At 51.9% G+C, this 12,132-nt stretch overlaps 1 protein-coding gene across 7 annotated transcripts in view; it reads right to left on the reverse strand.

Moving 5' to 3' along the window:
* Nucleotides 1-1,576: 1,576 nt before the first annotated feature.
* Nucleotides 1,577-12,132, reverse strand: part of LOC137378521 (syntaphilin-like) — a 117,635-nt gene continuing 107,079 nt past the window's right edge. For all 7 annotated transcript variants that reach the window (XM_068048866.1, XM_068048862.1, XM_068048863.1 and 4 more), the window contains one exon: nt 1,577-5,482. In XM_068048866.1, the coding sequence (XP_067904967.1) occupies nt 4,468-5,482 (1,015 nt within the window). In that variant the 3' untranslated portion in view covers nt 1,577-4,467. The remainder of the gene's footprint in view (nt 5,483-12,132) is intronic.

Raw genomic sequence — 12,132 nt, forward strand, 5'->3', positions numbered from 1 at the left:
TCCAGTACTGGTCAATTGAAACATTCTCCATTTCCATATAATTTATTGCCCGAATCATGGGCCACAGTCACATGACAAGAGACCCAGACACGCACTCGTACACAAAAACACACGTGCACAGATGCAGACATGCATGAACACAGCCACTTGGCAAGAGACCCAGACACACACACAAAACAAATGTAGACTGAACTGGAGTAGCCATATAAATACTGTGGCTACAAGAGCAGGTCAGAGGCTAAGAATCCTGAGGCGAGTACCTCACCTCCTGACTCCCCAAAGCCTGTCCACCATCTACAAGGCACCAGTCAGGAATGTGATGGAATACATTCCACTTGCCTGGATGGGTGCAGATCCAACAACACTCAAGAAGCTCGACACCATCCAGGACAAAGCAGCCCGCTTGATTGGCACCCCATCCACAAACATTCACTCCCTCCACCACTGATGCACAGTGGCAGCAGTGTGTACCATCTACAAGATGCACTGCAGCAATGCACTAAGGCTCCTTAGACAGCACCTTCCAAACCTGCGACCTCTACCAACAAGAAGGACAAGGGCAGCAAATACATGGGAACACCACCACCTGCAAGTTCCCCTCCAAGTGACACACCATCCTGATTTGGAACTCGTTCCTTCACTGTCGCTAGGTCAAAATCCTGGAATTCCCTATCAGCAATGTGAGTATACCTACCCCAAATGGACTGCAACGGTTCAAGAAGGCAGCTCACCACCACCTTCTCAAGGGCAATTAGGGATGGGCAATAAATGCTGGCCTGGCCAGTAATGCCCACATCCCATGAATGAATAAAAAAAAAGACACACATGCACACACACGCTCCTTCTCCCTCCCCAAGCAACACACTATTACTAAGGAATGAACTAAGAGGGCAAATACCTTGACCAGATCCTGGATACAGGTGACACAGCTTTTTCTAATTGCTCTAATGAGCATGGAGAAGTAAAATGGACAATATTTGGTGAAAAGTAATTAAACAGTAAAGCAGCACAGTCATGACACTTGTCTGGCCTTGAGCACTAAATCCAGGCTGGCATTTCCCAGTACAGTGCTGAGGTGTCAATGCGAGGCCCTGGCTGCCCTCTGGTGAATGTAAAAGCTACCATGATACTATTCAAAGAGCAAGGGAGTTCTCCCTGGTGTCTTAACTATTAGTTATTCCTCAACCAACACCCCAGAACAGATTATCTGGTTATTAGCTCATTGTATTTGTGGGAGCTTGCTGTGAATTGGCTGCCCTGTTTCGTACATCAGTGACTACACTTCAAACAGTATTCATTGGCTCTAAATCGCTTTGGGACATCCTGACATTGTGAACTGCGCTCTAAAAATGCATGTCTTATAAGGCCAACTCCCAGCTGAGGTGAGCCTAGTGATGGAACCTGCACCATCCTGTATGCTGAAGGTCTCAGTGGATAAACTCAAAGGTAAACAGCGCTGCTGGTGAACCTCCCTTCTCACATGCTGAAGGACACGTTCTACAATTCTAGCATTTTTTCACATTAGTATTTCAGGTTCCCTGGAATTATTTTCTGCAGTGATTACGCAAGGTGCCCGGAGTTTTCATGTGTTTTATTTCAAGTACAACTCACCCTGATTGCTACAATGTCGGTGGTACAGGAGATCAACGGAACACGCAATGAAGCCCTTTAATTATCTGTCAGACACCAAAGGGTTCAGGTTTGGGGGTCAACTTGCTTTGCAGCAACTGTCAGCCCTCACAGTCAGTGCCACATACATAACAATTTGAACATGGTCACACACAAAACAAAGACATCATCGGACAAGATAACCTCTGACATGTTTCTGGCGAGTCTGCTGGGCTTCAGTGCACGACCTCTGCCTAGATTTGCTATTGAGTGGATAAGGAAAATTCCAGCAAGGTACACCCTGGGGGGTCATGGTTCATGTGGAAATGTCAGGCGAGGCCTTGCCAGCAGCGACACTGTCCAAGGCAATGGCAACACCAACACCTCCAAGTCACATGCTCCACTGACCTGGACAAATATCGTGGTCCCTTCATGGTGAACTGGCTCAATATTCCATTACCTGGCACAATAACCATTAAAACTTTCAATGGTAAGAAGGTGGTCACCACCAACCCCCACTTTCTTAGGGCAGCCAGGAAATTGGGCAATAAATGCCATCCTTGTGGGCCACACCTGCATCCCAAGAATGAATTAAGAAAAAATAAATGGAATGTGAAGAATGCAGTTACCTTCCTCTACCTTATGTAGTGATGAATTGATTTAAAGAGCAGCCCCTCCTCGCTTATGTTTAAAAATAGCCCGGAACATTCTACACACCCAATAAACACGACTCACTGCACAGCCAGGTTTTCTAGCTTACAAATTAAAATCCATAATCTATGGTCGCTGAACACAATCCCTTGCTGAATGCCTATCTGAAAATGACCTGAATTTGTGATGTGAACTAGTTGCTCATTCACACTCTCTCGATTGATCTAACATTTTGCTCTCGTGCTCTCAACGGATGTCCTACTATTTTAAGATTTTTATTAAAAGGACTGATGACCCAGTGCTGTGTTTCCTCCTCTCCTGATGGCACTGACTTTCGGTGGGTTTCACTTCTGCAGGAGCTCAATACGGCCCCCCCTCATCTCACCAAGCACCCATTCTTCGAGCATGGTCTGGACTCTTCATTGGCAGGCTATTCAACCGTGGGGATGTTTGAAGCCAAGGCTGATCATGTGACCACCACTCAAATCCATGAACTGTCCACCAAGGGTCATTCAACCCTGATAAGGATCCAGCACTCTAGCTGATTCTTCCCCTTCCCGATCCCCAGGAACTAATTCTAGTCCCTTAAAGCAACAGTTAGTTGAGCACAGGATTTGAAGCTGAGCCTCGCCTGTCTGCTAGTCTCTGCATGGCACTGGGTGAGGCCAGGTCATTGAATCCTGAGAGTTGTTCTTGAGTATTTAAGTAAAAAAAAACTGTTTAAGGTTAGTACCAGTTTGAATATTGGTTAATTTGCTGGTTGCTGTCTGTGCAACATTCCATGAAAGGATCCACAGGAAAATATTCGGAAATAAATCCTCAACTTTTAAAATCTGGTTCTGTGGAGGGGTTACTGAGTGAGAAAATGGATTAAGACACTGCTCTTTCACTCTTGGGTCTGAGTTCAAACGCAGCTCAGACTTGAGTCAATGACATCATCCCCCTTCTACAGGAGGAGGCCATTCAACCCCTTACCTAACAAACGTGTCAATCTCAATCTTGAAACTCCAACTGACGCCCCCAGCATCCACAGCTTTTTGGGGGGAGAATTCCAGATTTCCACTACTCTTTGTGTGAAAAATGCTTCCTGATTTTACTTCTAAATTACCTATTTCTAATTTTAAGATGGTGTCCCCTCATTCTTGATTTCCGCAACACAGGAAATATTTTCTCTGTATCTATACTATAAAATCCTTTAATTGTTTTAGACATCTTGATCAGATAACCAGTCAATCTTCTAAACTCAAGGGAACACAAGGCTAGTCTATGCAACCTGCCCTCCTAATTTAATCCTTTAAGTCCCAGTAAGAGCCTACTGTTAAACGAGCTTAGCAAGCCTCAATCCAACTCCAAGATCAGATGCCACTAATCTGGCACTAGCTGATTATCAGATGCAGGGAGGGAGCAGGATAACTATAGTGGTGGTGAGATTTGGGGCTGAGGCACATTGTAGGGAGGGACCCGATCTCCCTTTGAGTGCAGGTTGGCGACTTTAGCCCAATGTTTACTTCCTGATCTGGGTGTCAGAAATGCAAAAATACCCCTTTTCCACTTCCAAGAGGCAATGCATTTCATCGTGATCAGTGCAAAGATTCACAAAATTAAAACTTCATAAATAAATACATAACTGGGTCAGTGCCACATAAAAGGGGACAAGATAGAGAATCTGAGTGTTCCCTTTACTGCAAACGTACAGCAATTCTTACAGAAACATGTGGGATTAGGGCCACAGTTACAAGCGATTGTTGAACATCTGCAACAGCTCAGGGTGAACAAGGACCGAGACAAACCCTTCTCATTGAAAAGTTATTACGCTTTTCAAATTTACATTGCACCTGGTGGTGTGGAAGCGGCATTTCGTAACTGTGCCGCTGATGAAACTGGAAAAAAAGGTTTCATACTTTGTCTTTAAATAATGACAACACCAATATGGAGCTTTTGAAGTGCAGTGGAGATGGTCCCAGGAGTATCTGATGCATTGGATGTTTCTCAGCCATGCAATGCAACGTAAAGTCCCAGCTTTCAAACACTGGCTCATCTGTGATAATCTACATATATTTGTGCATCAATGATTTGTTAACAGTAGTGCAAACAGCTGATTCTGATAGTGGGAATGGTACAACTTTTGAGTCTCACTGTGAAGGAATGGAGGAGAGGTAGGAGGGTATTTGAGGGTGCGTGGGGGTGGGGGAAGGCAGCGGTTGTGGGCTAGGATGGAGGACGATTAGGGGAAGGAGCGTTGGCGCTCAGTCGTCGCAGGGACTGCAGAGCGATGACGCAGCAGCTGCGCAGCAATACGCCGATGTTGTAGAGAGGCTGAGAGCTGCCTCGCTGGGTGCTGACAATCCAGGCTATGGTGGGGATGGCTGGCACCGTCACTGCCAGCAGGTCCACAATGTAATAGCGGCTCCAGTGGGCCACCCGCGTGGTAGCTTCGTCTGGCTCAGGCTGGATGGGCGTCTGCAGTACTCCCGCTCCAGGGGTCTCAGCCACCGCTCCTGCGGGAGCTGAGCGGGAGTTGATGGGCTGCAGATTCAGGGTCCCGCTGAGGCTCTGAAGAGTCTGATAGTCGGGGGGTGGTCTCAGGTTCTCCGGCCCCGCGGTAAGGCCGCCGGGACTGAAGGCACTGGACCTCAGGACCTTTTCCGCTATCGCTTCCAAGTCAGGATCTCGGGGAGAGGGGTCAGTCTGGATGCCCTGCTCCCGGACAGCGCCCCATTGGGTCCCGGCTGCAGGACCACCTCCCTCGGGCATGCCGGCTGGGTGGAGAAAGGACCTCGCAGTGAAGGCTGCGGCGGCGGCAGCCTCAGCCGCACGATTGATCCCGGAGGCGAGGGAGCCGTGGTGCGGCAGATCAGTGCCATCGATGGTCTGCAGATCGGCCTCCTGCTCACTCAGCTTGGTGTAGGTGGAACTGCGGGTCAGAGACTTGGCTGGGGAGCCGGTGGCAGACTGGGATGCACCATCCTGGGCCAGCTCCATACTGTGCAGCAGGGTCTCCAGCTTCTTGTTCTGGATGTTAATGTCAATGAAGTATTTCTGGATGCCTTTATCCTTTTCCACCAAGTTATTCTTCACCGTGTCGATCACCTGCTTCAACTGCTTGATCTCCTTCCTGGCCTCCTTCAGTGAGAGCTGAGCCTCCACACGGTGACACTCCTCCTCAATCCAGTCTTCCTGCATCCTGGACAGCTGCAATTTCAGGTCCTCCACTTCCCCACCCCTGTGAAAACCACAGGGACAGCGTGTTAGTCACCCATTATCAATCATTAAAATTCATAGAAACAGGAGGCCATTCAGCCCCTCTGGCCTGTTCTGCCCTTCAATTACATCATGGCTGATCTGTACATTAACTTCATTTACCCAACTTTGCTCCATATCCCTCAATAACCTTAACCAACAAAAATCTCTCAGTCTTGAAAGCACCAACTGCCCTTCCCCCACCCCAGCATTCAGAGCCTTTTCAAGCAGAGTGCACTAGATCTCCACTACCCTCTGGAAAAAAGTGCTTCCTGATTATACTCCTGGATGGCCTAGCCCTGATTTTAAGAATAAAAGCAAAATACTGCGGATGCTGGAAATCTGAAATAAAAACAAGAAATGCTGGAAATACTCAGCGGGTCTGGCAGCATCTGTGGAGAGAGAAGCAGAGTTAACGTTTCGGGTCAGTGACCCTTCTTCGGAACATCTGCAGACTAGCAGACAAGGAGAGGCTCAGCTTCAAATCCTGTGCTAAACTAACTGTTGCTTTAAGGGACTAGAATTAGTTCCTGGGGAGCGGGAAGGGGAAGAATCAGCTAGAGTGCTGGATCCTTATCAGGGTCTAGTGACCCTTGGTGGACAGTTCATGGATTTGGGTGGTGGTCACATGATCAGCCTTGGCTTCAAACATCCCCACGGTTGAATAGCCTGCCAATACTCAAAGTCCAGACCATGCTCAGAGAATGGGTGCTTGGTGAGATTGGGGGGGGTGGGGGTGCGTATTGGGCTCCTGCAGAAGTGAAACCCACCGAAAGTCAGTGCCATCAGGAGAGAAGGAAACACAGCACTGGGTCATCAGTCCTTTTAATAAAAATCTTAAAATAGTAGGACATCCGTTGAGAGCACGAGAGCAAAATGTTCTGAAGAAGGGTCACTGACCCGAAACGTTAGCTCTACTTCTCTCTCCACAGATGCTGCCAGACCTGCTGAGTATTTCCAGCATTTCTTGTTCTGATTTTAAGAATGTGCTCCCTTGTTCTGGACTTTTCCCCAGTGCAAACTGTTTCTCTTTATCCGCTCTGTTGAATCATTTCATCATTTTAACCACTTCAATTAGATCATCCTTCAACCTTTCAAACTCAAGGAAACAGAAACCACATGCATGCAGTCTTCATTCTTTAACCCTTTTAGCGCCAGTATCATTCTGGTGAATCTACACCCTCTCCAAGGTCAATAGATCCTTCCTGAGGTGCGGGGCCCAGAACTGAACACAGTTACTCCCGATGGAGTCTGACCAGAACTGAACACGGTTACTCCAGATCAGACTGACCAAGGATGTGTACAACTACAGAAAAAATTCCTCCCTTTTGTATTCCAACTATCGTGAGATATCAAACCCATTACTCCATTAGCTATTTGATTCTTTTTTTGTATCAGTTCTCTAGATTTGAGTGATCTGTGTACATGGATACCCAAATCCCTTTGCTCCTCCAATCTCTGCCATTGTAAATTCAGCAGAACATCAACAGATAACCCGCTAATGTGCGTGAACAGGGTTTCCACCAAGTTACGTAGACTGTCAGCTTGTAAACCGTGGATCCTCCACAATATCAGCAGAAGAGACCAGAAAATAACTGACCCATGCTGGATCAGTTCAAGCCAGGCCACAAAGGAACTATACAGTCTGTAGGGTTCGATCAACACCAACCTGTGCAGAAGCAGTCACTGTGGAGTCAGTCAGCTAAGAGCTCGGTAGGCGTGGGTCAGTGCCAGGCTGTTTTGGAATGGTCAGCTAGACCATACTGTACTGACCAGCAGTGGGCCTGCTGTACTGACCAGTGGTTGGACCATGCTGTACTGAGCAGCGGCTGGGCCTGGCTGTACTGACCAGTGGCTGGGCCTTGCTGTACTGACCAGTGGCTGGGCCATGCTGTATTGACCAGAGGCTGGGCCTTGTTGTACTGACCAGTGGCTGGGCCATGCTGTACTGACCAGCAGTGCGTCTGCTGTACTGACCAGTGGCTGGGCCATGTTGTACTGACCAGTGGCTGGGCCATGCTGTACTGACCAGCAGCTGGGCCTTGTTGTACTGACCAGGGGCTGAGCCATGCTATACTGAACAGCGGCTGGGCCATGTTGTACTGAACAGTGGCTGGGCCACGTTGTACTGACCAGGGGCTGAGCCATGCTATACTGAACAGCGGCTGGGCCATGTTGTACTGACCAGGGGCTGAGCCATGCTGTACTGACCAGCGGCTGGGACTTGCTATACTGAACAGCGGCTGGGCCATGTTGTACTGACCAGGGGCTGAGCCATGCTGTACTGACCAGTGGCTGGACCACGCTGTACTGACCAGCGGCTGGGACTTGCTGTACTGACCAGCGGCTGGGACTTGCTGGACTGACCAGCGGCTGTGCCTTGCTGTACTGACCAGGGCCTGGGCCATGTTGTACTGACCAGCAGCTGGGCCACGTTGTACTGACCAGGGGCTGGGTCATGTTCTACTGACCAGTGGCTGGACCACGCTGTACTGACCAGCTTCTGGGACTTGCTGTACTGACCAGTGGCTGGGCTGTGCTGTACTGACCAGCGGCTGGGCCATGCTGTACTGACCAGCGGCAGGGCTGTGCTGGACATGTTCTACTGACCAGTGGCTGGGTCATGTTGTACTGACCAGTGGCTGGATCATGTTGTACTGACCAGCAGCTGGACATTTTGTACTGACCAGTGGCCGGCCATGTTGTACTGACCAGTGGCTGGGCCATGTTGTACTGACCAGGGGCTGGACCATGTTGCATTGACCAGTGGCTGGGTCATGTTGTACTGACCAGTGGCTGGGCCATGCTGTACTAACCAACAGTGGGCAATACTGTACCGACCAGCGGCTGGGTCATGTTCTACTGACCAGTGGCTGGGTCATTTTGTACTGACCAGGGGCTGGACCATGCTGTGCTGACCAGGGGCTGGACCACATTGTACTGGCCAGTGGCTGGGCCATGCTGTACTGACCAACAGTGGGCCATGTTGTACTGACCAGTGGCTGGGCCATGTTCTACTGACCAGTGGCTGGGTCATTTTGTACTGACCAGGGGCTGGACCATGCTGTGCTGACCAGGGGCTGGACCACATTGTACTGGCCAGTGGCTGGGCCATGCTGTACTGACCAACAGTGGGCCATGCTGTACTGACCAGCGGCTGGGCCATGTTCTACTGACCAGTGGCTGGGTCATGTTATACTGGCCAGTGGCTGGGCCATGCTGTACTGACCAACAGTGGGCCATGCTGTACTGACCAACAGTGGGCCATGCTGTACTGACCAGTGGCTGGGTCATGTTCTACTGACCAGTGGCTGGGTCATGTTGTACTGACAAGTGGCTGGGTCATGTTGTACTGACCAGTGGCAGGTCCTCGATGTACTGACCAGTGGCTGGGCCATGCTGTACTGACCAATGGCTGGACCATGTTGTACTGACCAGGGGCTGGGTCATGTTCTACTGACCAGTGGCTGGGTCATGTTGTACTGACCAGCGGCTGGGCCATGTTGTACTGACCAGCGGCTGGTCCTTATTGTACTGACCAGTGGCTGGGCCATGCTGTACTGACCAGTGGCTGGGCCATGCTCTACTGACCAACGGCTGGTCCTTGTACTGACCAGTGGCTGGGTCATGTTGTACTGACCAGCGGCTGGTCCCTGTTGTACTGACCAGTGGCTGGGCCATGCTGTACTAACCAGCAGTGGGCCATGTTGTATTGACCAGTGGCTGGGCCATGCTGTACTGACCAGTGGCAGGGCCATGTTGTACTAACCAGCAGTGGGCCATGTTGTATTGACCAGTGGCTGGGCCATGCTGTACTGACCAGTGGCTGGGCCATGCTGTACTAACCAGCAGTGGGCCATGTTGTATTGACCAGTGGCTGGGCCATGCTGTACTAACCATCAGTGGGCCATGCTGTACTGACCAGTGGCTGGGCCATGCTGTACTAACCAGCAGTGGGCCATGTTGTATTGACCAGTGGCTGGGCCATGCTGTACTGACCAGTGGCTGGGCCATGCTGTACTAACCAGCAGTGGGCCATGGTGTATTGACCAGTGGCTGGGCCATGTTGTACTAACCGGTGGCTGGGCCATGTTGTACTGACCAGTGGTTGGGCCATGTTGTATTGACCAGTGGCTGGGCCATGCTGTACTGACCAGTGGCTGGGCCATGTTGTACTGACCAGTGGTTGGGCCATGTTGTATTGACCAGTGGCTGGGCCATGCTGTACTGACCAGTGGCTGGGCCATGCTATACTGACCAGTGGCTGGGTCATGTTGTACTGACCAGCGGCTGGTCCCTGTTGTACTGACCAGTGGCTGGGCCATGTTGTACTAACCAGTGGCTGGGCCATGCTATACTGACCAGTGGCTGGGCCATGCTATACTGACCAGTGGCTGCGCCATGCTATACTGACCAGTGGCTGGGCCGTGCTGTGCTGACCAGTGGCTGCGCCATGCTATACTGACCAGTGGCTGGGCCATGTTGTACTGACCAGTGGCTGGGCCATGCTGTGCTGACCAGTGGCTGGGCCATGCTGTACTGACCAGGGGCTGGGCCATGCTGTACTGACCAGTGGCTGGGCCATGCTGCACTGACCAGGGGCTGGGCCATGCTATACTGACCAGTGGCTGGGCCATGCTGTGCTGACCAGTGGCTGGGCCATGCTGTACTGACCAGGGGCTGGGCCATGTTGTACTGACCAGTGGCTGGGCCATGCTGTGCTGACCAGTGGCTGGGCCATGCTGTGCTGACCAGTGGCTGGGCCATGCTGTACTGACCAGGGGCTGGGCCATGTTGTACTGACCAGGGGCTGGGCCATGTTGTACTGACCAGGGGCTGGGCCATGCTGTACTGACCAGTGAATGGGTCATGTTGTACTGACCAGGGGCTGGGCCATGTTGTACTGACCAGCGGCTGGGCCATGCTGTACTGACCAGGGGCTGGGCCATGTTGTACTGAACCAGTGGCTGGGCCATGTTGTACGGACCAGCGGCTGGGCCATGTTGTACTGACCAGTGGCTGGGCCATGCTATACTGACCAGTGGCTGGGCCATGTTGTACTGACCAGTGGCTGGGCCATGCTGTACTGACCAGTGGCTGGGCCTTGCTGTACTGACCAGTGGCTGGACCACGCTGTACTGACCAGCGGCTGGGACGCTGTACTGACCAGCGGCTGGGCCATGTTGTACTGACCAAGGGCTGGGCCATGCTGTACTGACCAGCGGCTGGGCCATGCTGTACTAACCAGCGGCTGGGCCATGTTGTACTGACCAGGGGCTGGGCCATGCTATACTGAACAGCGGCTGGGCCATGTTGTACTGACCAGGGGCTGAGCCATGCTGTACTGACCAGTGGCTGGACCACGCTGTACTGACCAGCGGCTGGGACTTGCTGTACTGACCAGCGGCTGGGACTTGCTGGACTGACCAGCGGCTGTGCCTTGCTGTACTGACCAGGGCCTGGGCCATGTTGTACTGACCAGCAGCTGGGCCACGTTGTACTGACCAGGGGCTGGGTCATGTTCTACTGACCAGTGGCTGGACCACGCTGTACTGACCAGCTTCTGGGACTTGCTGTACTGACCAGTGGCTGGGCTGTGCTGTACTGACCAGCGGCTGGGCCATGCTGTACTGACCAGCGGCAGGGCTGTGCTGGACATGTTCTACTGACCAGTGGCTGGGTCATGTTGTACTGACCAGTGGCCGGATCATGTTGTACTGACCAGCAGCTGGACCATTTTGTACTGACCAGTGGCCGGCCATGTTGTACTGACCAGTGGCTGGGCCATGTTGTACTGACCAGGGGCTGGACCATGTTGCATTGACCAGTGGCTGGGTCATGTTGTACTGACCAGTGGCTGGGCCATGCTGTACTAACCAACAGTGGGCAATACTGTACCGACCAGCGGCTGGGTCATGTTCTACTGACCAGTGGCTGCGTCATTTTGTACTGACCAGGGGCTGGACCATGCTGTGCTGACCAGGGGCTGGACCACATTGTACTGGCCAGTGGCTGGGCCATGCTGTACTGACCAACAGTGGGCCATGCTGTACTGACCAGCGGCTGGGCCATGTTCTACTGACCAGTGGCTGGGTCATGTTATACTGGCCAGTGGCTGGGCCATGCTGTACTGACCAACAGTGGGCCATGCTGTACTGACCAACAGTGGGCCATGTTGTACTGACCAGTGGCTGGGCCATGTTGTACTGACCAGGGGCTGGGTCATGTTCTACTGACCAGTGGCTGGGTCATGTTGTACTGACCAGTGGCTGGGTCATGTTGTACTGACCAGTGGCAGGTCCTTGTTGTACTGACCAGTGGCTGGGCCATGCTGTACTGACCAATGGCTGGACCATGTTGTACTGACCAGGGGCTGGGTCATGTTCTACTGACCAGTGGCTGGGTCATGTTGTACTGACCAGCAGCTGGTCCTTATTGTACTGACCAGTGGCTGGGCCATGCTGTACTGACCAGTGGCTGGGCCATACTGTACTGACCAGTGGCTGGGCCATGCTCTACTGACCAACGGCTGGTCCTTGTACTGACCAGTGGCTGGGTCATGTTGTACTGACCAGCGGCTGGTCCCTGTTGTACTGACCAGTGGCTGGGCCATGCTGTACTAACCAGCAGTGG

Source organism: Heterodontus francisci, chromosome 16 (genome assembly GCF_036365525.1).
Source record: "Heterodontus francisci isolate sHetFra1 chromosome 16, sHetFra1.hap1, whole genome shotgun sequence".
Lineage (NCBI taxonomy): Eukaryota > Metazoa > Chordata > Chondrichthyes > Heterodontiformes > Heterodontidae > Heterodontus > Heterodontus francisci.